This window comes from Anas acuta, chromosome 1, assembly GCF_963932015.1.
Source record: "Anas acuta chromosome 1, bAnaAcu1.1, whole genome shotgun sequence".
In the NCBI taxonomy this organism is placed as follows: domain Eukaryota; kingdom Metazoa; phylum Chordata; class Aves; order Anseriformes; family Anatidae; genus Anas; species Anas acuta.
In genome coordinates this window covers 54,390,652-54,417,585 of record NC_088979.1, presented here as the reverse complement: position 1 = coordinate 54,417,585, position 26,934 = coordinate 54,390,652, and the positions used below count along the sequence as shown (strand labels likewise).

General features: G+C 43.3%; 1 protein-coding gene across 9 annotated transcripts in view; it reads right to left on the bottom strand.

The window, feature by feature from the left end:
- FARP1 (FERM, ARH/RhoGEF and pleckstrin domain protein 1) overlaps positions 1-26,934 on the bottom strand; it is a 193,779-nt gene that overhangs the window by 128,832 nt on the left and 38,013 nt on the right. For all 9 annotated transcript variants that reach the window (XM_068677410.1, XM_068677412.1, XM_068677413.1 and 6 more), the window contains exon 2: positions 26,660-26,855. In XM_068677410.1, the coding sequence (XP_068533511.1) occupies positions 26,660-26,830 (171 nt within the window). In that variant the 5' untranslated portion in view covers positions 26,831-26,855. The remainder of the gene's footprint in view (positions 1-26,659; positions 26,856-26,934) is intronic.

Here is a 26,934-nt window from a genome sequence, read left to right as displayed (position 1 = left end):
AAGCTCTGAAAATCGTCTGGTGCAGCTTCCCAAAGCAAGGCCGATTTCAAGGTTAGATCATTTCAAAGTTTGGTAAGCATCCTCAGGGCCCTGCTCGGTTAAACCTTTGAATATCTCCTCCAAGCGCAGAGATAGCAAAGCCTCTCTGGGCAACCTCTTCTAGTGTTTGACCACCCTCACAGGAAAAGAGTTTTTACAGCGATGTATTGCTGGCCCACGTTCAACTTGTTGTCTACCGTGTCCTCCTGGGTCTTTCCTGCAAACTGCTTTCCAGACAGTCAGCCCCCAGCTTGTACAGGTGTGCAGGGTAATTCCTCCCAGGGCTACAAGTTCACTTTTGCTGAACTCCCCAAGAATTTTGTTTCCTCAGCCTGTCAAGGTCGATCCAAAAGGCAGCACAAGCAACTGGTGTATTGACTGCTCCTCCTGATTCTGCACCATCATCAGGCCTGTGGGTGGTTTCCACCCCATCGTCCACATCATTAAAAAGGATGTTAACCCATGTTAACCATGTTGGTCCCAGTATTAAGCAGTGCCTTGCCTCCAGCTGAGCTGTGTGCTGCTGATCTTAGAGCACTTTTGAGCACCAGCAGTTCAGCCAGGTTTCAGTCCTTTCAGTCCAGTTTGTTTCTTTGTTCCCTAACTCGATCCTCCTCCAGTGCAGGTGTCTCTTCCTTGCCACAGATCTTCCCACTGGTTTCAGGGACCTCACGGACTTCCCAAAAGCAAACCTTACCCCAGTAAAGAGTGAAGCAAAGAAGTCACTGAGTAACTTGGTCTTCTCCATGTCTGTTGTGATGAAGTGGTCCGTTCCCATTCAGCAGCAGGCCCGTATTTTCTCTAGCCTCCCTTGTCCAGTGATTGTTTAAGGCAAAGTCTGTTCTGGGAAGGAACAAGGATTCCCTTCTCTCAGTTAATAATTTGGTTTTGGGGACTGTTTTTTGATGTTGTTTTAAATGCTACACAGAGCTGGAATAACTTCTCAGAGCACCCCTTCCCACCCTAACCTTTACCTGAGGCTGAGAGCAGTTGCCCTGAGAAGACTGAGCCAGTTTTCTAGTGCCAGTAAATCTTGCTCAGCTAAGTCAAGAGCTCATGTTTTTGGGTCTGTGCTCTCATATGCTTCTCCATCCATAAAAAAGGACGAATAACTACCTCCCACACCAGTGAGGTAACACAAGGACACATTAGCAAGTGCTTGTGAAGCAGCAGTCAACCCTTTCCCAAACCAGATGCCTCCATTCACAAGTTTCATGGCCCCGTGCTCTACAGCACGGTGATGCTAGGAGCTTTCAAAGCAACAGTTAGCAGGCACAGCAAAGCATATTTCTCCTAGCTCACAACTTAGAATTAGGATGTCAACACGACCAAAGAATAAAAGAATAAAACGTGTTAGTTAAAAGCTGAGTGATTCCTCCGTATCTACGTTATGTTTGTTGAGAGCCAGGCAGATGAACAAGAACGTGATTAAGATGACGCACAGCACCTCGTTACTTAAGTCATTTTCCATGACTTCACGAACTATTCATTGTCAAAAAACTTCAGAGGCAAATCCAGGGTCAGGGAAACAGCCTCAGTGAAATGAACTGTGCGTGTTTCAGACAGTCTGGTGCAGTAACAAGTAAAATGGTGCAACAGCAGAAAAATAGCATGAAACTTCGGTAATAGGTGGACCGAACTTTCCATACCACCATAGATCATCACTCTGTGCAAGCCATGTTTTGAGTTTTTTTATGTAGAAGTTTATCTTCTTTGCTCTAGCTTATATCACCCAGTAAGAGAACAATGAAAAAAACATTTGGGACCCTTGACGAGGTGGGGAAGCCACCTAACAAAGGTGGAGAATATTCACACGAATGATCTGTTTGCACTGCAAGCGGAGTTTTTCATGTTACAGCTGTCGTATGATCCTGCCAGGAAGGTCAGAGGAAGCGTAAAAGCTTGAAGAAGGATTTTTAGGAACATAAGGACTACCATCACGATTTTAAAGTCCTTCCAACTGAACGTTTAAACTCTTGGGTTTGGCAAATTTGAGAATACTTCTGCAATTGCTTTTTTTTTTCTCCAAAGAAAGCTTGTAAGTTGAAAAGGCAACAACAAGCTCACATTTTTTTAATTATTGCGGTTTCCATTTTTCTTTTCCTGTTTCCTCCTGCATGTGATTTCAATGTTTGAATGGTTTTGATGAATCTTCAGTCACAATCCCACAGCTGCTCGGTGAGTGGCTGTGCAGAAAGCTGCTGGCATCTGCCTGGCCAGATCAGCTGCTGAGCATGACCTGTGCTTAAACGATGCTCAGGTGCATTCCTTTAGAGGGAAGTTCCTCAGGTGGCTAACACACACTTAATGGATAAAAACTTCTTGAGGTTTTCTGTTTTTCTCTTTCTTATTTTTGAGCAGTGCAAGCCAGCTCAACCTCTGGGAAAAAAAAAAAAAAAATCAAGAAAAATCAGGAAACTCAATCCTTCAAAAGGTAAGGCAAGGGAAAGTGATGAAAAGTTGTTCCACTGATGTGTCCACAGTAAGAGCTCATTACTTTCATCATATTACCCCGATAAACAAAACCTGATGGCTCGTGACTATTCTAAATTAATCTTTAGAGCTGTGTGTCCTGAACGTGTCCTGAAGTTCATACCAAAGTCAGAAGAAACATAAGGTGGCATGACTAATGTAACCGTGTACTCACCAGTTGGGTTTTTGTTTGTATGTTTGCTTTGTTTTTGTTGTTATTCCTTTAAATGGGATCCTTCTGCTTTGCTAAGCCCATTGCACCTCTTGGGTTAACACAGCTGAGTTCTTGTACAAGGTTTAGGAGCTGCTGGTTAGCGAGCAGTTACACAAACACTCAAAAACCACGGACCGCAGCCTTGCAGTTTGCTCTGGACTGACGAGGTAAAAGTTTCCTTTCCTCCAGCGCTCGGCTGGCAGGCTGAGCAAACAAGAAATCCAATGTGCCATTGAGTGGCTGACGTTACCAATCTGGTGTTTAATACCGACGGCTCACTGAAAGGTTGGCAAGCCTCTGCACCAGGACTGCAGCAGCTTGAAGGGCTGCTCGTGGTGAAACCAGAGCCGCAAAGACAATGCAAAGGCTTGTGTGAGCTGTAACTGAATTCCTTTCTGCTCCATGGAGTATGAGATACTGAGCACTTGCTGGTATTTTCTGCAGAGAGCTTTGGCTCTGAGCTGAGTTTACAGTTGCCACTCCTGAAGGCCATTCAAACCCCACTCCACGTACCAAATAGTGGGTTCGGAGGACAAATCCCTCTCAGTGGCCACTGAAATCCATTTCTTTATCAGCACCAGAAAGACAAAATGGCAAAGGAGCCGGGTTTCACTATGAAGCACTGCCCCTTCACACAGCTTCTGAGAGACAGTGTGGTGGAGTAACGCTGGTGACTACGAGTATGCAGTAACAGTTCCACCCACTTCCATGGAATAACTTATTTCTTTCATTTATGAGTCGGTAATCTAAATTTTATGACTTTTTTTTTTTCTTTTTTTTGCTGATGAACTAACAAGCCTTGTAACATGTCAAAATAAGGCATAGCTGGGTGCAACATCTTGGTAGCTTGCTGTAGTAACATTTTCCCCAGGCACTGGCTATGTTGGCTGGCTGAAGATCCCACATCTAACACGTGGCAGAAAAGAAACCTAAACAAATACTACCAAAAAATACTTAATTAGAATATTTGGATAGGTTTTTATGAGATAGGATAAAGTTGACACAGATATTTTGAGATAAAGATGATGCACACACTTAAGAGCCCTGTCTGATGACAAGCTGTGAGTGCTCCCTTTTAGTTTGTATTTTTAAAGCAAATCTCCTGGGAAATGACATTCTGGCCTTCAGGCGCTACAGTGAGTTCAGCTAATTAATAGGCTAAATTGATTTTTCTTCTTAAAGGACACTTGATTTGATTGATTTGGAAGAAAAAAAAGTGACACCGCTGATAGCATTAGCAGTGTGAGATTTTAATTTTGGGGGAGAGACACAGCACAGTGGTGTGCTGGAAAGAGCAGAGCTGTTCTTCCTGCCGTATTGAACGCTTTTTTACTTAGATGGCCCACCTGGTAAACATTTTTCAGAAGTTAGAAGCTCCTCTAAATCACAGTGGTAACACAGGAAAGGAGACCGACTCCAACAACAACACCACCAGGATTCAGAACTGCTCCGCTCATTTGTTGTTTCCTAGACAGGTGCATTGAAATGAAATGCAAAGATAATAGCTACAGAAAAAAATCAGAATATCTTTCTGCCTTGATATTTAGTTTGCCCATTAGAAACAAAATTAGACTTGGCTAATAAGATATACACTGTTTATCTTTTAAGTGGTGTGCAAACAATTAATAACGCCTTTAACACAGAGCTACCTAGGGTTGTTCATCAGTTGCACGAACACACATTTTTTCCCCAGCATGTTTTCCCTTACAAGTATCTGAATTGGCTAGAAAACAACAAGAATAAATAAACTTTTAAAGATACTGATTTTGCAGGTACCTATTAGAGTATATAAGATTTTTTTTATACTTACTAAATTATATCTACAACTAAGTCAAGCAAACTACTGTGGGAGCCTTCCCGTGGCCCTTGCCCAAATGCATATTTTATAAGCTGTGAGAAAACCCAAACTGACTTCTCAGAACAACCTAATTTCGCTCTGTGTGTGTTCTGTATCGTGCTGCATTTCCAAGCAGAGGCTTACCATGCCCTGCTTACACTCCCTCATGCATAAAATGTGAATATGGGAATGCCTAGTGGCGTTCCTGCAGAGACCAGACAATTCAAAGCGAAGCTCAGGAGTTACTGAGAACTTATTTATTTATTTAAACACTCACGTATGCACTCTGAGAAGTTGCTGCACTAAGTAAGACAGCAGAAAGAGAAGATGGCTACAGGAGCACTTAAGACAGCATATCACTTTACTGAGCTTGCTGTTCAACCACGAGTGATTTTGCAGCTTTGCAAGGGGAAGGATGGACAAGACACAAGCCAGGAGCTCCTAACCAACCCACTGTCTCCGAAGCAGCATGCCAGGACCACGGATCTCCTGGGAAAAGGGACTGAAGCCCATGGTCAGGCAATGTGCTGCAGCAGCCTCCATTTCCATCCCCAAACCCGCTCTCCAACCTACATCTTTCTCCACACCTTCTGACCTGCCTCAGCCCACAGCTTTGGCCTCCTTACCTTTGGTCTGTCTCAGGTACCCCAACCAATATAGCTTGCAGCCCTCCTTGCACGCCAGGTGATGCCAGGAGAGTACAAAGAACAACTTCACAATGCTCTTTTCAATCTGACAGTTTCCAAAGCTGCTGTCAACAGCAGCTGCTTTACCCTGGCGGCAGAGTCCCGAGGAATGCCAAGGTTTGTGCCTCTCTGTTTCATGTTTTCTGTGGAAGGGGTGGCCATGCCCTGGTAGCTACCTTCCATGTTCCCAGCAAGGGAGCTAAGCCTCAACAAGCGCAGGGAGATGCTCTTCGTGGAGAGAAGACTGAGGGAGGCCAAACATCAAGACAAGAACTATTCACTGGGGCTTGGCCGCTCCTCAAAGCACCTGTAAACTGAATGTCAAAACAAATAATTTTATCTGTCAGCTGCATTTCTCTCCATTGCCACAACACAGAGAGTTACTACAGAAATAGCAGTTATTCTTAATAAAGATTCTTCAAAAGTACTTCCTCTGTTTAATGTTATTTTCTGTAGCATAGGAAAGCCCCACCACAGTTCCCAAACTGAGCATTACTTAAGAAAGAAATATACAGGAGTAAGGTCAATGACTAACAGAGATATATATAATACATCTGTGCCGGTTTTCCTCTTTTTTTGCATGTGGACTCAAGATAGGAGAGAACATTCTGACTGAGACTGATGTGGGAAACCCTCAAACAGAGAGGCTGCCCCTCAGACACAGGGGATTACACAAATATTCCTCGTGCATACATTAGTCACCAGATAAAAAGCTTTTGTAAAATCAATATACAGGAAGAGAAACCAAGAGAACGCTTTCTAAAACAGATATTTTCCCAATCCTCTAGCTATGCACGTCCTTATTACTGAAAATGCTGATCTGCATGTATTTAAATTCACTGCCTGCGTCGCCCTTTGCAAACAAACTCTGCAGTTATTTACTAACACTTCAAAAAGTTTTGATTCTAGGCATTTTGTCATCTTGAGAAAGGCAGGCTGTGTTTAAAGCCTGCTGCTAACAGCAATACATCATAAATAAATAGTGAATTCCAGTGGAAGTCCTCGAGAGGAAAGCAAGACTGGTTTCAATGCAACCTCTGGAAAAAAAAGAGCCCGGTGTATCATCCAAAATCCCTGCTTAGGGATTTCTAACAGCGCTCAGTGTTAAAAAGCACATCAGCAAGGCCCAACCAAAGGCTATTTCTTGGACACTACTTCTTGTGGCAGAGACAGAGGTTTCAGGAGGCATTACAGCCCAATCCATGTAGCCACAGTTGCTGCTTGGTTTCCACGCTCCTCCAAGACCGACTGAATGTCATCACAACCAACACCGTGGGCACTGGGGTTAATGGGATACTGAAGAATTTGCCAGCGGAGTTTTTATTTGCCTCTACAGTACTCAGCCTCTCCATTTCTCGCTATTAAATTCTCTCAAACCGCACGAAAACAAGGACTGAGATAAAAAGCCCTTCCATTTTTCGCTTTGATTAATCTTCAGTTTCAGTGAAATGGAGTAGAGGTGATAATCATTACAGATACAAGTTGCATGTTAAGCTAGCTTCCTCCTAAAAGGAGCAATCCCAAAGAAAATCAATCAGATAGTTTAAGCGCTTAATATCTAACAGGAGTAAAAATAAATCTTTTTGCTCTCTCTGCTCGCTGGAAAATGCAGCTCAAGACTAAGCCCATTTCTTCCTTGAGCCAACGATTTTGAATATTCATGGGAGAAGAAAGACAGATAAAAAGCACAGCCCTGCTGAGTATGAATTTGCAGCTTAGTAACAGACCTTGCAGGTTACCTTCCAAATTCTCTTCTTTCTTTCAAAAGAGGTCGTCTAAGAAGTTGCCTGGATATTTTGTGACTTTTTATTGTTGGCGAGATTGCACACCATAGGACAAAAAATCCCCACATGTTATTAGATTTTCATCTGCAGTGAAATTTTAAAACGAGTCAGGTCTAGAAATCGTATATAGTGTGCCTTCCTTAGCATACTCGGGTTATTATACGTTGTGTAATTATATTCCTTGATCCTTGTCATGCCTGAAATCATAGACAGAAAGTGGAGAAATGCAAGCTGCGTTTCCAATGCTGTTATTTCCCAACTGCATTTACTGAGTTTTCCCATCCTCCGGTTGCATTCTGCTAGCTTTTCACATAGAATTGATAATAAAAGACGTAACCACAACCACCTGGTTACATATTCAAATTAATTCAATCCAGATATAAATAGTCTCAACATAAAAACATGAGTCCACAAACTGCTGAGAATTCAGCATCTTAGCTCGCTGCTGGGATTAATTTCTTTTCAACAGACGGGTTGTCTGGAGAATACCCGTAATGCAGTAAATGAAAACATGTGTGTTACTGCCAGCAGTGAGAATTCATGACATTGTAACTGAGAGATAGTCCAAAAACAGAAACGTGGTGGGAAACCAATGGCTTGGCAGTCACTGGAACGGGGAACAAGGACGATAAAGCTAAAGATTCCTGTTCAAGGCCCTGTTTTCCTCTCGCTCGAAATCAATGTGGTCTCATCTGGAGCTTAATCTGTGGGATATTTCCAGATAGAAAAGCCTCAAGACCAGAAGATCCAGATTTTTGCCCAGCTGCAAAAAATGGGCCACGTCTGAATTACAGGGAAAAAAACTTGCCAGTCCCCTTAGTATACAGAAAAAGTATACACCTCGGTGGTTACAACACAAATATTTGTGTGCATTTTTTAAAACCACAGAAGCAGCCTGAGTATTTTTTTATCACCCTGTTCCACAGATGTCTCAAAAGAATTGTATCAGAATTTTCTTAATACTTTTAATGGCAAACTACTCAGGTAGAAGGATACAGAACGCTTCACGAACATTTAACTCTGAATAACTTGCCTGACAGAAGTTGACAACAGCTGCTAACTGTATCAAATTAGAGAGATAATTTGTCTTGTGATTGCATTTTCGGTTCCCCTCCTTTGCAGGGCATGTAAGCACGCTCTTCGTTTCGTAAGGCTGTGCATGCACATTTTTGACAGTCGCAGCGCACCTGCCATTCAAGAATTTTCATCTGTAAATGCCATCAGGTACCAAAGTGGAGCAGAAGAATCCGACTACAGACTGAGAATGCAAAACAGCACGTCGGCTGCTGATGCCAGCTATATTTCTGCTTGCATTCAGAACAGCAACTACCGACTGTTTTAGTAGTTCAAGGTTAATAGGTCAGTAATAATCAATGCAGTTAGCAACCCGGCATTTCTGACTTACTAAAACCATTACTCAGAGTGTTTGCAACAAAAACTCTTTGAGCTGGGCAACTTCGGGTTCTTGGAATAGGATTTCTGTAGTGAAGAGGCACTTACATTCCTGCATGGCACTTTGTTCTTGCTAGCTGGGAAAAAGAGAAAGAAGAAAAAAAAAGCAGCATTGAAGGCACATTAAACAGAGTGGGTCTGAGTAAATGTTATGAGTTTATTGAATAAAAGCATCCCAAACAAAGGGCACATGAGATAAACCCACGCTTAGTATGGATCTAGGGGGCAAAGTACTACCTGAGCCTAAATATGTATTTGTCAGATGGTTTTGCAGATTACGAAGCTCATCCCATGGGATTACAGTAGTGCTTCCAGATATCTTCAGCTGTTAGAAATGAATGTAAATGCTGAAGCTTTTGCAAGGAACTGTGCTGAAATATCCATAATTTCTCATATTAAAGGAAATGGTTATTTTGTGATTACTGTACTCAGCTGAGCCCCAAGGAGCTACTAATAAAAAAAACCTGGTATAAAAATCCGTCACCATTTCAATTCCATCAGTCTCTTTTCTTTTGCAAAGGGTGAACGCAAGTAATGAGAGAACAATTCCCTCTTCCTTGTATGGATTACAAACCTGAGAATTAAGCAGGAACTTTTTATCCCCATCCACAGCTGCTGTGTCTAGCATCACAAGCCAGCGTAGTTCAGGAGTTTTACGGTATGTTTCACTGCGAACTCAAAATGCAAATAACCATTTTCAACGCTCACACTTAAGTGTTGAAAAGCATTTTGTAAAAGTGATGTTTTATAACAGCATGAACAGCGAAAGCTGTGGCTGTTCAGCCATCTTCCAAGCAGTTTAAAAATGCAAAATCTCACGACGTGTTAATTTCTCCAATGACTTACACTGAGTCCTGTAACAAAATCTCCTTTCCTGGTCTGCTTTTGCTGTTGTTTTTTTTTCTTAATTGTTTGCTTGTTTTTGTAATGCCACATTCTCAAAAACAAAGATCACCGCTCAGAAATAAAAGCTGAAGGACACCAATAGGTGTGCAAGTCCATGAAGATTTCTGGTGGTAATTCTGCTTTGTTTCAAACAGCACGTGGCATTCAGCCACTTAGCTCTTCACAGGAGCTGGCTCAAGCGTCAAAGGTTCCTATCCAGCTGACGACAGCTACCTTTGAAGCCTTCCTGCTAAAAGATCCTGGTCTCCCAATTTACCTGTATCTTTATGTTCCACACGCGGCAGGAGCTGAAATGCAGTTTCATCTCTTAGCTCTCAGCTCATAGGAGCGGGTTGTCAACTCCTGAGAATTCACGGGCTGAGCAATAAAAGTAACCTCATGCATTCAGTGAGATTTCCTTTCCAGCACAACAGCCCCCGTGCCATGAAGTGCTGGTGCATACATGGGGCCCTGCAGAGCAATTGTTGCTACAGCCATCAATGATCTGGAAATTTGTAAATTCCTAAAAGCGTGCAGCTCCATCTCTCTGGAAGGAGCACATCATCACTACAGGAATCTTAAACCAGTTGAATACCTCTCTTGCACAGCTCCTCCTCTAGGAATACTGCCTCTCCTCGTATTTCCATACATCTAACAGCAGGTTTTCCATTGACAGAACATTCACTTGGATTGCACGAAAAAGACTGGAAGATGGTATAGGACAGCAGCTACACCCCCAGAGCAGGTCAGCTGTGTGAAGTCAGCCTTAGCTACACTGGATGAAAGAAGATGGATAAATGGATGTAATTAAATTAGAAAACGTTACATAAAGCAATTTTGCCACAGCTTTAAAGCAGAAGCATTGCTATTGCCAAGGATGCCATTCATAATGTTATTTTGCTTGTTAGCAATGTCTATAAATACCTGAACAGAGGGTGCAGTGAGGATGGAGCCAGGCTCTTTTTGGTGGTGCCCAGTGCCAGGACCAGAGGCAGGGGGCACAAACTGGCCCCCAGGAGGCTCCCTCTGAGCCCCAGGAGCACTGCTGTGCTGTGCGGGTGTGGGAGCCCTGGCACAGGCTGCCCTGAGAGGCTGTGGGGTCTCCTCCTTGGAGAGCTTCAGAAGCCACCTGGATATGGTCTGGTGGCCCTGCTGGAGCAGGGGTTGAATGGGATGGCCTCCAAAGGTGCCTTCCAGCCTCAGCCATCCTATGAGCCTGTAGTATTATATACTGTTATGTACACAGTCTCTCACTCCCTTTAAATGGTGTATTAATATATCACTACTGTTTGATTGCTACAAAATCCAGCTTTTTTTGCTCAGTGATCCGGAATTTGAAACAGATTACTACACTGCAGGAGAGAAATGAGATATTTTAATAATCACCAGGTTTGTTTTGCCTATTAAATGATTTTTTTAACCCAACTCACAGAGCTAGATTTGTTGTGCAAGCCTATAGCAGAGCTAGCTTACCCTCAGAAACAAGAAACCATTTTAGTTCCTGTACCCAGCGACCAGCGTTCCCTGAGGTTTGTGAATTCCTCCGCTCCCATGCAAAAAAAGGGACAAACCAGGCCAAGATTTTCCCTCTGCTCCCGAGCTTTTCCCATGTGGCTAGCAAGAGTTTGAGACAAACTGACAAGGCATTCCTGCTTCGCTTCAAGTAGCTGCGCTGTTGTGAGAAAGTGCTGCTGCACAAAAGAACAGACGGAACTGAGATTCCAGCTTCATTTCCTTTTTCAGCTGGAGACACGAGGAGTCTGACAACACACATGGTAAAAAAAAACAGGAGAAAGATGTTTAAGTGCTCTCAGCGCTTGGATCAGATGTAAAAATAAGCAATTAAAGCTTCTTATTTTCTGCCTCCAAATGACGCCAGAGGTAATTTGTTTTTAATGTCAACCTCTCGCCTTCATCTATGGTTCCTAAATCAATGACAAAATCTTTAAAATGCTATTCTTACCACATACTGCATACAGATCATTCAGCATCAAAACAGCTGGCCAGATTTTGTAATTAAAAAAAAAGAAAAGAAAAAAAAAAAAAGAAAGAATACCTCTAGTTTTCCTGCTTTATTGGAAGAAAAGGTGAAAAAATATACACAGATTTCTGAAAACTGGATATGGGGTTGATATCCTGCTGGCCAGGACAGCAAGCTCTTCATGGTGTAGTACCTGCTTGTGAGAGAGCCGAATGCAAGTGTTTTGTTTTGAATATCCTCTCTGTTTTCCTACAGCTGGGGTTTCAACCCTTTCTTTGAGGTTAACATGAGATTAGCACTGCTGCGGATTCCTCCTTCCCCCCTTTTTCACACGTACATGGCTTTGAAGCCTCAAGCACTTGCGAGTCCGAAAACAAGGGCCGAAATTCCTTCAACTTGCTAAGAGAAACCTGAGCTGTATTCTTTGCCTCCTTCCTAAGCAACTGAGAAAGCACCATAAATCCCCAGCCCGCCTCTCAACCTTTGCCCAGGGAGCTCTACCAGGAGCTGAAGCAGGTCTGCGAGCTGCAAAATGAATCTGCCAGCAAAGACGACACGGTGTGCTTGACACGGTCAGTCACATTCAGCATCTCAGCGAGTAGCCACGTTGAGGTATTTCCACATTTTAAGTGCTTCCATTGTGGCTGTGCCTGCTCCTAATTAAGGTCAAGGAAAAGCAGACTTCAGATGGACGCAGAAAAGGCTCCCCCACCTCTGTATGTATAAATACGTTCTGCTATTTTGAGGCAGGTTGGTTATTTGCATCCACCGCTGTCAGATGATCTTTAATCTTGTCAAGCAGACGAACAGCAGCTAAGGTGGTGCTAAAAACAGCACCCCTTATACCAACCTGTAATCTCAAACCAGTGCGGTAACCGGTTCACGCAGGGGTCAGAAATAATATTTTAATCAACACGTTTGATTCCCTGTGAGCGAGCAGACAGATATCAGAGCTTACTTCAAGTCTGCTTGCCAGCTTGGAAAGGGAGAGTAAACTGATAGCAGCATTCAAGTGTGTCGTTTGTTGTTGTTTGTTTTTTTTATTCCCAACTCTTCCCAATAAGTCAATCAAAAAAAAAAAAATAGGGAAAGCAATTCACAGCAGTATTTCCTTCCTTTTGAAAGATCCACACAGACCACACAGATATTTAGTCGTCTTCATAACTGGAGACCTGGGTTTTGGGCATGGAGGTTCGGTATGATGATGCATGCAAGTAACTGTATGGTTGGTGACTGCGCACTGCAACAGTTTGCCCGGATTAGTTGGGTTGGGTTTTAAGGCTTGGGTTGGGTTTTAAGACTTGGGGTTGCCTTTTGAGGCACCTGGATGTAGTCCTGGGTGACCTGCTCCAGGTGGCCCTGCCTGAGCAGCAGGGGGTGGCAAGATGACCTCCAGAGGATCCTTCCAACCTCAACTATCCTGGGGTTCTGTAATTATCTGAATACATAATAACTGAAATGGTTGAAACTCCATGACATGTGTTTCAAACACCTTTGGAGTACCCAAAACTCCATCATCAAAAGTCCATAGAGGCCTTAGCACTTATCTTTAATATCATCTTTATCTTCGGGACTTGTGATAAACGTGGGAGAAGGTCTGTTCCAAAACACAGCAGAGCTCATTGAACAGTATCTCCAAACACAGAACCCAGATCTGGTTTCTCCTCCGAGCCTAAGCCAGCAAGAGTCCTTCGTTACGTTACTGAAAACTTCTCTTGGACTGCCAACCTCACTGCTCATCGAGGAGCTTTACTTTATCAGTCAACGGAGCAACCACACAGCGGAGAAAAAATCCTTTAAAGCTGTTTTCACCTGCTTGCTGTTTTGAAACGGTTGATGGACTGGATGGTATCTTGTGTTGCTTCAAAATTTGGCATCATTAAAGGGTGAGAGCACTGTTCTAGAGCTCCCTCTATGCCGGGCTTGCCCATTATAATGTGGATTTCTTTCTTCTCAATTATTGCTCTTGGTAGCCCACACTGACATCTGGGCTTGAAGCATGCTCACCAGGGGAAGGAGGGGTAGTAAAAGGGTATCCAAACTCTAGATCCCGTAGAAATGTCACATCACCATTTTACAGAGCCAGACACCACCACTCTGCGTGCTGTCTCAAGCAAGACAAATAGTGGCATGGTTATTTGACTCACAACCTTTCAAGCAAGCAGATTCTTAAGCTATCCCAAAGCAGGGAGGCTTTTGGGGCGGTAATTACCCGTATTAAAGCCAGCCCTTCACCACCTTCCAGCTGGTGGCCTGGGCAGACTTGCAAAGCGTGCTTTTCTCCTCTATTTTTCTGGTTAAGGGCCCACCTAGTTAAAATACTGCAGGAGTCTGCGCCTTCCCTCTCGCCCTGCAAGCTCGGCAGGCGCCCTGCCAGCTCCTCCTTTTCGGCTGCGAGGGAGAATAAGCACATCCTGCTGCAGCAGCCAGCTGGCTACCTTCTCCTGTCAGGGCCTTAATATACTTCCATAAAGCATTCAGCTGTTGCTGGATGCGAGACAGAGTGCTCCACAGTGCCTTCCTCCAACAGTCCTCTTTCTTTCCTAGCGCAGACCAAAGGGATGAAAGAACCATACGCAAAGGAGCAGGCACGAGGATACCAACACAGCCTTCATTCTCCGGGCAATCAGAAGTCACCTAATTCATCTTAACCTTCACGCTAAACATTTTGTGTTCGGGACAAAGGCTCACGTGACAGAAGTTCATGCGAACTTGAGAAACTTTCATGCTACTTACAAACTTGTATTGACTCCCCTCAAACTTTGCTCCAGCTTGGCTCAATAAAAGCTTTCTTGTACCGAAGAGGAAAATGTTTCCACTCTCTTCAAATGAGCGCAAGAAAACCCAAACATTTCCAATTTTGTTCTGAATGTGAACATTCCCTTTCCATGTCCCTAGCTCAAACACTGCATCACTGAGAAACTGAAAATGAAAGAACAGACGAATAAGCAGGACTGGCCTCACCAATGCTTTCTTGATCTTTTCCATGAATCTCAAATCCAGTCAGGACTGGAATTCCCGTGGCCAAATCAGCAAGAAACTTATCTTTCTGGTAATTTGGTCATCTCAACCAGATGCTGGGAAACTCGCTCCAGCTGCTCTTGCCTCTCTTCTGGGCCCGTCTGGAGAAGGCAGCCTGTCCTGCAAGAGCCAGGCAGCCCTCTCCTTCCCAAGGGTCAGCGCTCACTGCAAGCAACATAGCACCACACACATGGCAGCTTTTTCCAGGGCAGCTGGCAGGAGGCTGAAGCAGGAGAAAGAGTCTAGAAAACAAGAAACTGAACCCCAAAATGGGCAAAAGGGGCTCAGAGAGACTTGGTTATTTTACGTATTTTTACTGAATTTATTTTCCTCACTCCTGTATACTTTAAAACATTTCAATAACACGCTGAAAACAAACAGCAAAGATCTTTCTTCTGATATCTATGTTGAACCCACTGAAACTAAAACCATCCAACCACTCGCTTTCTGCCAGCACACAGAGCAGGGACAGAAGGGCACAGAAAGTTTTGCTATGGCTGCACATTCAACTTTATAGCTGTATAAACAACCGTGCCTTAGCAGTATCTTAGCTACAGCTCTTAGCTCCAATTAATCATATTAACGTAGCAGACTTGCAATTTGCAGTAATTTTTAAGAGCCACATCATTAACTCTCTGCTATGCGTAAGCATCTGACGGGAGGCAATTAAACACCGAGGAGGGAGGGATCCTGTCTCCAGCTCTGCCACTGACTCTGCTGCACAGTCACTGCTGGTTCGGAGAGCTGCTGCTTTATGTGACTGTGTCGTGCTGGGATGTTTAAGGCACGAATGCATCAGACCACCAGCGCGTCGAGTACTGGAAAAAAAAAAAAGTAATAAATCTGGAAAGTTACGCTTGGATACAAGTCCAGCACAGTTCTCCCTCCTCTTAATTTTGTTTCTCGTACATTTGCATCCTCAAAATGTACAAAATGTACTTTCCCAGCTCTCCCCCTGTTCTTCCATCACACTTTTGCATGCAGATCTGGCCTGCCATTATCAGACCCATCTCCTTCACCCAGTGCTTTGCCATCTCGGACAACTCTCACTGTAACAGCCTAAAACACGTCTGGAGATCAACGTCTGGACTTCACATGCTAGAGCTGTGGTTTTCAGCCTCTGGCATCCACCACCCATGGACCCAGCAAACCGAGGCCCGTTTCCAGAAGTTCATTGATACGGCATCGCCTTCCACACGTGTGACCTTTCCAAAGGAATTTGCAGCACCACTGCACAGCCTTTCGGGGCCTTCAAGTGTCCCCAGAGGAAAACAAAAGGTAATTGGTACCTTCTACAATTCTACGATTCTGTTCACCTGGTTAATCTCAACGCGAGGATCTGATGGCCAAAAAGGAATTGAATTACCTCTGAGTGGAGCTACAATGTCCATGGGAGAGGGGTGTAAGTTATTCATCTGCTGGAATAATTATAATTCACAGACAAATTAGCCAGGCATGCCCAAAATGAGTATCTCTTGCTAAAATAATGTTCTCATTTGAAATGAAAAATGTAAATGTTAACACGTAAGCCATCAACAGATGCAAAAGCATTAGATTGTGTTAAGTAATTTAATCCTTTTGTGCTACTTTAGTGTCAGGCTGACAAGCTCCATTTCATCCAAAATTTCAGTTTTTGAGTAATGAAGAGGCAGTGGCCAGTGAATTATTGAACTTCTTAGCTGCAGGAGATAACTTGCAGTTTAACTCTCAGTAAAATATTACCATGATGGCTGAAACACAAGATCCTTTTTTTTCTTCCCCTACAACATCCTACAAAATTCCCATTTTCAGAATGACACATTTCTGTTCGCAACCCTGCTGTATCTGCACAGGAAATAAGTCACTTCAGCGAAACTAGGGGCAGCAGTGTTAACTGACCCCTCAAAGGATTGTTCCCCCAGCCCAGGAAAATGCTGAACTGTTTCCTCCCTAACCTTTAGCCACTTCTCCTGGCTAAGCTCTGTAGACGTGATCTTCCCTGTAACGAAACGTAGGCAGCACAGGTCTGAAACGCTCTGCAGAGAAGCGACCTTTCCACTGAAAGGCATATACCTCTTCAGAGTTGTTTATTTCGAGGAACAGATACGAAAAGAAATAACAGTGGCTAGACTCAGCTTGTATTACGTGAAGCAACAAGGTCACCCTCTCCTGATTCTGTTTCTCTAAAAGCAATCCCGCTTGATTTGATACGAGTCTGAAAACCTAGCTGTGGAATCCAGAAGGATTTCACAAGATTTTCAGGCGGTTTTTCTTGTTGACTTTTTAAAAGCAGCTGCACAGATGAAGTCTCCCCTGATTCACAAGGCCTGCAGCTTGATGTTTCTACCTTGCTCTTCTTCAGACTGCCAAAACGATGAAGTTGAATATGTGGTGACACAACCAGCCTCTTTCCTTGAGTTTCCTTGAGTTTCATTGAGTTCTTTTTCTTGAATTTTGTTTTTAGAAGCTTCCCTGGTCTTTGAAAGCACGCAGACACAAAGTAATTCTTTAACGCGAAGTAAAAAAAAATTAAAAAGAAAACCTGAAGGGTTTGGTGAACTCTAAACCAGAAGCAAGCTTATGACACATCTCATTTATACAATGAGCACTGCCTCTTGTGAAGGGTTCAATGAGCTCTAGAAAAGAAGCAAGCTTATGAATTCTTGTTTAGAAAATGAACCTTATCTCATTTCTTTTATAGCCTTAAATGCAATTTTGCCACACAGAAACCCAAAGCTTTCTACCTCTGGGTGGCCAGTCGCAGAGTTAACACTGACGCGTCTTCAACTGTGAAGTCCGAACTTCAATTAAGTCCATCAAAGAAAAATAAAATGCTAAAACACTCCTGAATCCTTACAGTCACTGTTTCTGAAATGTTGTTGTATGGACCTTCAACAACCTGCTCGTAGCTCTCCCTGCCTTCAGCTAAAGGGTTGGACCTTCCTCCAGGGGCCCGTCCTAACTTGGACACTCTGAATGAGCATTCAGGGGCTTCAGTGAAAAGTATTTTATTTTGCCAGTGACCAGGGTTTGTTCCTAGGTGCAAAGCTGTTTCTGAACTCCTCTGGAACGTCCAGGAGCAGACAGCACCGAGCTAGTTTTATTTCAGGTTGCAGTGTGAATTTGATGCTAGGATTCACTGGGAAACCACTTGACAAGGTTCTTCTACAGCCCTGTAAGACTTTTTATCTCAGGCTTCACAAATCGTTTTCTTTCATGTACATTTTACATGCATTTCCTTGCTTAATTCTGCTAAATCCCTTTTATTTCCATTCTGTTCACCAAAATAGTGGTATCTGAAACTAATTCCCACAGGCAACACTCCCCGAGGAGCCCCTGGACCCTATAATCTCATAAACTAACCTAACTATTTCCAGTTACTCCTGTCCACCCAAGGCAACGTACAGTGGCTGACGTTTATCCGTGTCAGTAATCAGGAAGGGAAGGTCTTCCACTAACTCAGTTATTCCAGATCTGGTATTAACTGATCTGTTAAAATGCACCGCTTGTGGAAGACCAGAAAGAGATCCCTGCAATGAAGAGATACACAGTTTGTCCATCTAGAAAAATACAAACAAAGCAATGCATGTTTCTACCTTCTAAGAAAAGACAAAACTACAAAGATGAGATAAGATGAGATGGGGGTTAGACGACAGAAGGGAATAAAACTAAGCATCGTAACAGCTATGCAATGAGGCACTGAAATGTGAAAAGTCCTTTCAGAACAAAGATGTTCCCCTTTATGCATGAAGAGCAAGCTTCTAAATACCATGCATCATCTACACACAAATATCATCACCTAAATGGAGATTATTGCTGATAAATTCAGTGAGAACCATATTGCAGGATGAGAACTAGGCCTACAGATACAAAAGCAAGGGAAACTGAAGATAAAAAGAAGAAAGGCCTCCAGGATCAATTGGAAAACCAGGTGACAAGGTAACAGCGAAAGAAGCGAGGAGAAAACCTGCCTGCTGCTGTGCACTGCAGGAATATTTGCATCTGCCAACAGGCCATCAGAAAGCAAACTGGCACCAAGTCATAACTCACCATTTGCTATTTATATTCTGGCAGCATTATGTTTGTGCAATTTCCATCCGTCAAAGCCTCCTTTTTGGGGGTGGGGATAAGAAAGAGAGATATTGTAATCTACCTCTGCTATTGCTGTTTGTATTTGCTGAGTTATCTCGTGCTTGATGTGTGCCTCATGCATCACTTTTCATTCAAAAATTGACATATTTATCCAAGAGCAATTTTAACACACTAGCTTTATTCAAAGAGGTACAAAGACTTTGGCAGCCACTTCCAGCTGTGCATTTTATGTGATTTATGCATTGTCACGTAAAAGGCAACGTTTAATTGTGTGTGTGTACTGTAATCACAGCCCTGTCAGGGCACCCCGCTGGAGCAACGGAGACAAGCTTAGAGGTACTGCTAAGTCCTCTGAAGGCTTTTAAACCTGGGAGCTGGTGGAGCCCCTTTACAGATCTCCCCGATGCAACAACAGAGATAATGCTTTAACGATTTCATCCTCATGAAATGAGGATGAAAAAGAATGAAGGTGGTTGAAAACCTACAAGGACATATGCCCAGGACTCCAAAATCTGTCTGCTATCTCCTGTTAGTCTGGAGAGTATCAATAGCAAGAAATTCAACCAGCAGTTGCAAAGGAGCTGCGGAGAGACAAAGAGGACAAGGAGGATAAGCTGTAAAAGGTGTGTTTTAGTGTCAAGCAAGGAAGCATGAACATGCAAAACGAGATGAAGTCACATTCTTATACATTATAATGGTCAGAGCTCCTTGTTCTCTCTTCTACTTCTGCAGCTTTGTACTTCTGCAGCAGCTTCACTCAAATCTGAAGCACTGCTAATACGCTCTGTTGTACTTACCCTGCCACCTACCTGATCGTGTAGCAAGCTGGTTGTTCCAGCTAAGCAGGGGAAATCAAAGCTTTTTCTGCAGGGCTAACCCCATGAGCTGCCTTGCCACAGGGCCAGAGAAGCATCCCTGCCAGGGCAGCAGGGGGGCTGCCAGTGCCACCTCCTCCAGCAGCTGCTGAGGCTGTGGCTCCATCAGCTCCATCACCCCGGAGAAGCAGGCAGGAAGAGAGGGCTTGTGGCAGATTTGAGGTTTAGGGAAAGAAAAAGCACAGATGACGACCCCTGATGAACATACCGAGATGAATCCCAATGCAGAAAGCAAATCCCAAGCTAAAAGGCAAAGCAAGATTGGATGCAGAGAGAGGAACCAACAGCAGACAAATAAACCTGGAGAGAGGCACTTCAACAGCTTGTGTTATCAGCAGGCAAAAATTGTTAACACACGGCCATATTCGACAGACAATGCACTGAAAGGGAAATGAATGGGCAATTTATACAATTTTGCCATTCTTTTATCCTGTACTGCTTAAGCCTTTGTTTACAGGGATAGCTTGCCATTCTCTTCAAAATAATGGAAGAAAGCAACTGCAAAAGGAGTCCGTGATAAAGGTTCCTCCATCTCTCAAGCAGATGAGAGAGTACGTTACAGGGAAATATGCTTTTACCTGAAATTTCAGTTCCTGAAATTCACAGTGCTCTGAATGGCCATTCATCACGCTGTGTGATACAATCACATACCAGTGATGCTTCGCATCTGAGCCCAATTTCCCTGATCTCTTGCTCGAGCTTTAGTGCGGGAGCGTAAGCCAGGAGTGCGTAGAAATGCCTGAAGCCTGCCATGAGATTGTGCTCTTGCAAAGCAGCACACTTAGGCTGCAGTTCTTTAGCTGCAGACAACACGCTTTATTTAAACAATCACTCTCCAGGTAGAGGAGGAAGGCAGCTATTTTCTCCCAAACGCTTATCTTGCTCATCTCTTATGCCCCTCCGGAGCATATGGCCAGAAGCAAAGACAACTGCTTAAGGAAAATAACCTCAGCTTGACCACCCTGTGCTGGCAAAGAACAGGCTTAAGTAAATTAATCATGGCATGCGTGTGGACCACAGCACTAATGAGCTGCTCCTCCGAAGCACGCTTTCCTTTGCGGCTTCCCTGTAACAATTAGGAGAGAGGAAAGCAGCAGGTTTAATTTGCTCCCCCCAGCACATCTGAGCTTGCCAGCTATGGGGTGCAGGGAAGACTCACTCCCCGCCTCACGTGGATGGGGAGCAAAAGGAAACAAAGGAATTTGAGCAACAAGTTAGGTGCCTGGATGATAGATGAAGACTAAGCCGTGGCCCTGTGCTCCCCTTACAGGGATATACAAGCAGCTCCAGAGAGCAATTAATCTCATCCTAAAATACAAATCCAAGACGGGCATGATGAACAGCCTGCTGAAGGTACCACATTTGCACCCTTAACTCCAAATGGAAGAGTGATTGGTGGAGGCTGACATCTAGTTTTAAAACCTTTGAAGCCAGAAGAGAGGACTCAGGGGGGAGGAAGGAAGCAGACAACAGGCCAGCTGCCCTCCTTCCTCCAACCCAAGTCAGAACATCCCTCCCATGCTCCTGAAGGAGGAAATGCAACGAAATCTCCTCTTCTGTCACATTACCCACTTACCCACAGGCGTGCTCCTGAAGAAGAGGAAGGGTGAAGATGATGAGCTGCTCCTGGCACAGCTGCCTCCTCCAAGCTGGGTGGCCCAGGGGAGCCGCCTGCAGCTGGGCTGGGAGCCCACAAGCCCATGCTCCCCACGCAGAGCATTGCAGCAGCACCCCACAAACCAGCCCGCAGGAACAGATGTGGGCTCTGCTTGGGAACAGATGTGCTGGGGACTGCTCCCGTGCTGCCTCCCGCGCCAGGCTGCCCGCAGCCCTGCCAGCACCACGCTCGGTCTTGGGATGGAGCGAGCACAGCACGGCCGAACCCGGGGGCAAAGGCATCAGAGAAGCCTTCCCTGACCACCCTGAGGTTAATTCATTCAAGGTAATTATATTCATTTCCCAGTTAACTCCAAACACATCAATCCAGCCTGAAAAGGCGCTGGATCTGCTGGCAATTAGGTTATATTCTCGCTCGTTCTGTCAATCCTACAGAATATTGTAACAAAACAAAAGCAAAACAAAGCAAAAAAAAACCAACAAAAAGCAGCCCAAACCCAGCCGTTTAAACAGCCTGCTGCCTTGGGTTACAGGATTTGGCTTTTGGATCATTTTTTCTCCCGTTTTGAAAAGCACATGAAATTACTAACAGCAGCAGCCAAAACTTCCAGCCTTTCCCCAAGGATGTTCCAATCACCCATCAGCAAAAATCAGGGGGTTTGGGTATCTGCTAATACTGGGTATCTACTAATGTCCTTCTGCTGAGAAAAGTGTAGCTGATCGGTTTCAGAATTACAGAAAAAAAAAACCATGTTTTTCTTCCTCTAATTTCAGAAGATCCAGCGGGGCTGGTGTGACAATTAGGGAATATTTAAATGCTTGATATTCATTGGAAATGGTCTGACAGGGGTGGCCAAATAATTTCAGGCATGAGAAGAAAAGAAAGTCTCAGGCTGATGAATAACTGACATTTGACCTGCTGTTCATTTCCGATGCTGGAAAAAAATGCAGCTCGGGTAGCAGTTGAAGCTGGCTAAGAAAGCATAAAACACTGCTTCATGTTTCTGTGCTGCCCTATTGTCTAATGGTCTTTTTTTTTAAAAAAAAAAAAAACAAAAAAAAACTGTCTTATTCTCTGAGAAACTTCAATGGCTATAATATGGGTATTGAGGAGAGGGGCAAATAGCTAGGACGAAGCAATTACCGTAGCCCATAAATGTTACAGAAAATAATTTAAGCGTTTCTCAAAGTGCAGATGAAATTTCAGATTTAACAGAAGAGCGCAACGCCTGTGCAAATTTCTAACAGCAAGGATTACGTGTGCTGTGGTAAGCAGAGAGGCTTTTAAATATTAAGCTTTTCCTGGCATACTTACAGTGGCCTGAAGTTGGCAGGGAGTACCCTTAATAGAAGGCATTTTCCCCACAAAGGAAGTAGGAACCTCCATTAGATGTCTGCACAAACAAAACCAACCAAACAGCCCACCCCAGAACATCAGTCTTAAAAAACACAGCCCAGGCAGGATGATGAGGTCCTTTTTTTAATGAAACTTCTGGGCATCAGGCACAGAACTTCCCTGCCAACGCACAGCATCTGAACTTGAGTAGAAGATAAATGCTTGTAGCCCGAGACCATTTGGTCTCTGTTCTCAGATATTCCAGAGATGAGGAAGTCTTTCTCTTCTGAGAGAAAAGCAAATTGAAATGAAATGTTTACAGCTGATGTTTACTAAGGATTATACCCTCGCTCTGCTTTCTATTAAAAGACTCCTGTCGCTTAAGAAACCAGGTGTTAATCCCTCAAAGCGAATGACATTTCCCAACCCTGCATATTTCACAAAGCTTGAACACTTCCAGAGGGAAAGAAGGTTTACACGAGACAGAAAACAGATGTTTAATAAACTGGGCTAATCTGACAGGCAAGCATGTTTTGGTCTTTCCAAAAGACGGCCACAAAAAGGCAGCAACTATTTTCTTCCAGACACAATAAAGATGACTTGGGTTTGTTTCTAATTAAAGAGACCAGGGCCTAATTGAAAGAAGAATCCTTACCTCCTGCGTTATACTTTGATCTCAGCTTTGATGCTAATGGGAGAGAAACAGCTCTGACTTTCCATTTAGTATCAGTAGTCTCATTCCAGTCCAATCAGCATCGTTCACCCCCAGACGCGGATATGATCAGTGACAGGCACCCTGTCAGTCATGGTTAAACCTGGTCTGAGTCACAGTCGTCACAGCAGCCTAACGTGAGAGTCAGCCAAGCCTTTGGCATTACCTGGGAAGGAGCAGCGCTGACTCTTCCCGCTTAGGAACAGCTTTCGAGCTGATTATTTCTGTCATTGGAAGAACTATAAAAATAAACATCACGTAAATTGCACAGTGCTATAAACATTAAGGGATTATTCCCCCAGAATGATCTCCGGTGAATGCAAGCCATCAGCTCTTTTTCCTGACCGTAGAAACTTACTTTCTTTTTGACTTAAACTGCTTTGAATCTACAGGAGGGACTGGATAAAAACAAACACATCAAATCCATTGGTTTTGCCATGTTTATATACAATTAACCCCATTCTCTTCCAACTACCTGAAGCTCGTACACTCCAACCTCTCCTGTACAATACACAACTGGCATTGCTGTGTTATCTACATGTATGTCATATGGTTGAAGTGTCAGCCTTTCAAAATGCTCCTGTTTATTATCATTATGTGTACAAATGGAAAGAAATACTCTTTTTCCCTCATATTAGTCATTTTTTGTTAAAGCTGTTGTTCTCTTACCTAGCAGAAAAGGACTGCATTTGCTGGTTCTATCACATAGCCATAACTCAACTGAAAGTTAGCTGAAAGAGACTGGTCTATTTTGGACCTCCGTGGTCTTCCTGTTCGCATATCTCACTAATTTTTCAGCAAACGTAGCCAAATTGGAAGTTATACCCGGAAGAAAAAAGCAAGGAACAAAAATCAGTTACACATTTGCATGCAACCCTTCCATGCAGCCAACGCCACGGCCAACAGCTGTGCGTGCTGTTGGTATTACCTCTGAACTTGTGGCCTGATTTTCAGGAACTGACCACCTGTATTCAGCAATGAAATACTCTCTCACCAAAAGACAGAATATAACAGTTTTCCTACATACCCTTCCTTCCACAGTACTGCATTTGCAAAGCTTGATGGAAAGGCCTCCACGGAGGGCTTCTGTTTTTCACGTCTCCCACACAAAGTCTCTCCACTCTCTCCATACACTTTATGGGTGTTTTTGACAAAAAAAAATGTAATTTACAGACCCATATGAAGCTATGGGGACCTCTTCCTTTTAATGCCAAAAGTTGGTCAGAACTTCTCCTTGGTGAAGAAGAAATGATACTACAGTTACATCCCTTTTAACCAGCCCTAAGAGTGGGGGGGAGGAGTGGAAGTAGGGCATCCTTTGCTGCTGCTTTGTTATAGACAGAGCAGACACAGAAATCTCAAAAAAAAAAAAAAAAAAAAAAAAAGAAATCTCCCACAGCCTAAGACCTTTTCCCAGTGTTAGCTAATGGGTAGGGCGGAACCTACATCAGAAGTTGTTCTAGGAGTAGCAAGGAAGGAGGACCAAGCAGCTGAATAGTCCCAATTATTTTCTTTCTTTCTCAGAAATGAGGAAGGAGTAGCACCAGTATCTGCTTCTATTTTTGCACAGAGCTCATGAGCAAACAGTAAAGTGATACAACTTACACTTTCTACCATCCTACAAGGTACAGAATGAGCAGCAATAAAAGCACTCAAAGTTTGGCCCGTTTGCTAATGCAGAAAAGAATGTCGAGAAAAAAATCCTGAAACTGTGAGAAACACAATACCTTCCCAGTTTGCACTTGTATCATATTTTGAAGTTTTTTTTTCATAATTGTGGCTGCCAGGAGCTAAAGTTTTGGAAGGAGTAGCTTCAGACCCTCAGTCATGCAAAAAGCTTTTACTTCTCCACTGAAAAGCAAGCCCACAGATGTGCTTAGGCATATATGTTTAACATCTTCTGCCCACGGCCATACTTGCTGCTCCTAAAATATTTTGCTGAAATGGTGTCACTTACTTTCTTCTGTGTATACTGCACCAGTCTGGCTAAAACCAGCACACTTATAAACGGGAACATGGGTTTTCCAACATGTATAAACATCTCAATTTGCATTTATTAAACATTTTTTTAGTTCTGTCAGATTGGCCTAAAAATTTGATGCCTTTTAGAGCAGACTGAGAAATATGAGTATTGTTCCATTTGACTATGCATAACTTGAAGACAAAAGGCTTTAGAAATCTGCTCCAAAACACTTTATAATCAAAAAACACAGCAAATTGCACAAGATTTGATTTTAAAACCAATTGGACTCTCAATGCACCATTTTCGAAGAGTTTTAGGAGGTTTTAACTGCTTTGAAATGAAAATATTATCTCTGGGATAGTAAAGACGTTTGTACTACACCTGATAAGCAGCACAAGTTTCATCAGAATCTGGTATTTTAAACTATAACTGAAATTTTGGACAGTGATGCATACCCAAAGACTGCCAATTTTATTCTGTTCACTGTAGATACTTGATAGGCATTCTGAAGGGCACAAAACCATGACAAGTTGCTACGTAGGTACGTATTTCAACTTCATGACAATTCAGTTTACAAACACCAATCCAGAGAACGTTCTTCCTGCTTCAAGAAATCCTGGGACTGCACACACATTTCTAGTCAGGTCACGAACAGCAGCAGAGAGCAAACCAAAAAGCGTATGTGTGCACACAAAACAAACAGAAAAACACGTTATGAACAAGTGAAAATTCTTTTTTATGTGCATTTTCATCATCATTTCAGCTTTAACACCGGGATAATATTTTACAAGTTGCCATAAGCAATTCGATACAGTACTACACAGTGAGTGAGATCAACATATCTCACTGGTTACCCCCCATTTCACAGAAGGGAAAATTGAGCCACCGAAGGCATGGAAGTTACCATGGTGACATAAAATGCATGTAACAAAGGATGAAATTCGAACTCAGGTTTCCAGTTTCCTATTCAAGGAACCTCAAGAAGTTTGAAAAATATACATTCCAGCACCCTTTCATAACAGTAACAGCGTTCAACAACCTCACGTGTTAATCACCTACGTGTGGCACATTAAAATTATTGACGGCTAGATAGTATAAAACATCATTGTTCTGTGTATCAAAACTAATTCAAACTAATTCTTCTGATCACACACACACACACAAGGAGTAACCGTTTGCTTACTTGGCAAGTGCAAACCTAGATTAGTATCAGTGTGCACTGACTGCACAGAGAAACTTTAGATGGGATTGCTTTGATTCTTCCCTTGCACTCAGTGCATGTGTGAGCACTTGGTGTCTTTAAGAGTGATCAACTGGTGAAAACTTTGATGATTTCAAGTTATCACTGCAAGGACCTGCCAGAGGGAGGAAAAATCATCTGTGTAGTGTTATGTTTATTAGATCAAGGGCAAAAGAGCACCACAGAAATATATAAAATGTTCAGAAAGCAGAGGAAACCACTGATGTAATCTGTGATGGGGAAAAAACACCAAAAACTTTCATCTCCTTTCATCTCTTTTGAAGCTGTTCAAGCAGAAACTAATTCTATTGCACCATCATATATTTACCTTTGATATAACAGCCCTCTTCCCTGCAACATGAATTCATTAGCCACAGAACCACAGAGCTGAGATACAAAGAGGACTGGTTTAAAACCATGCATTTTTAGAAATGCTTCCACAATCTTTAGTCACCCCAACGCCCGCATCCTTACCGGAACATCAAAAGTTTCTTGCGTGTCATCCAGCATCTGGATCTTGATGGAGACAAGTTTTCCTGGAGGTGTCATAGGTGGTTTCTGTCCATGCTCCAAGGTACTGATCCCAGCATTCTCCTGAGCTCCCAACCGGGATCCTGCTGTTGGTCTCTGCTCTGTTTCACCCATGTTTAGGGAAACACGTTTCTTATATCTGAAAAGGGAATCAAGGCAAAGGAGATTGTTACCATTAATAAGTAAGAGTTGTAAGTATATATACCATAGTGCTCATG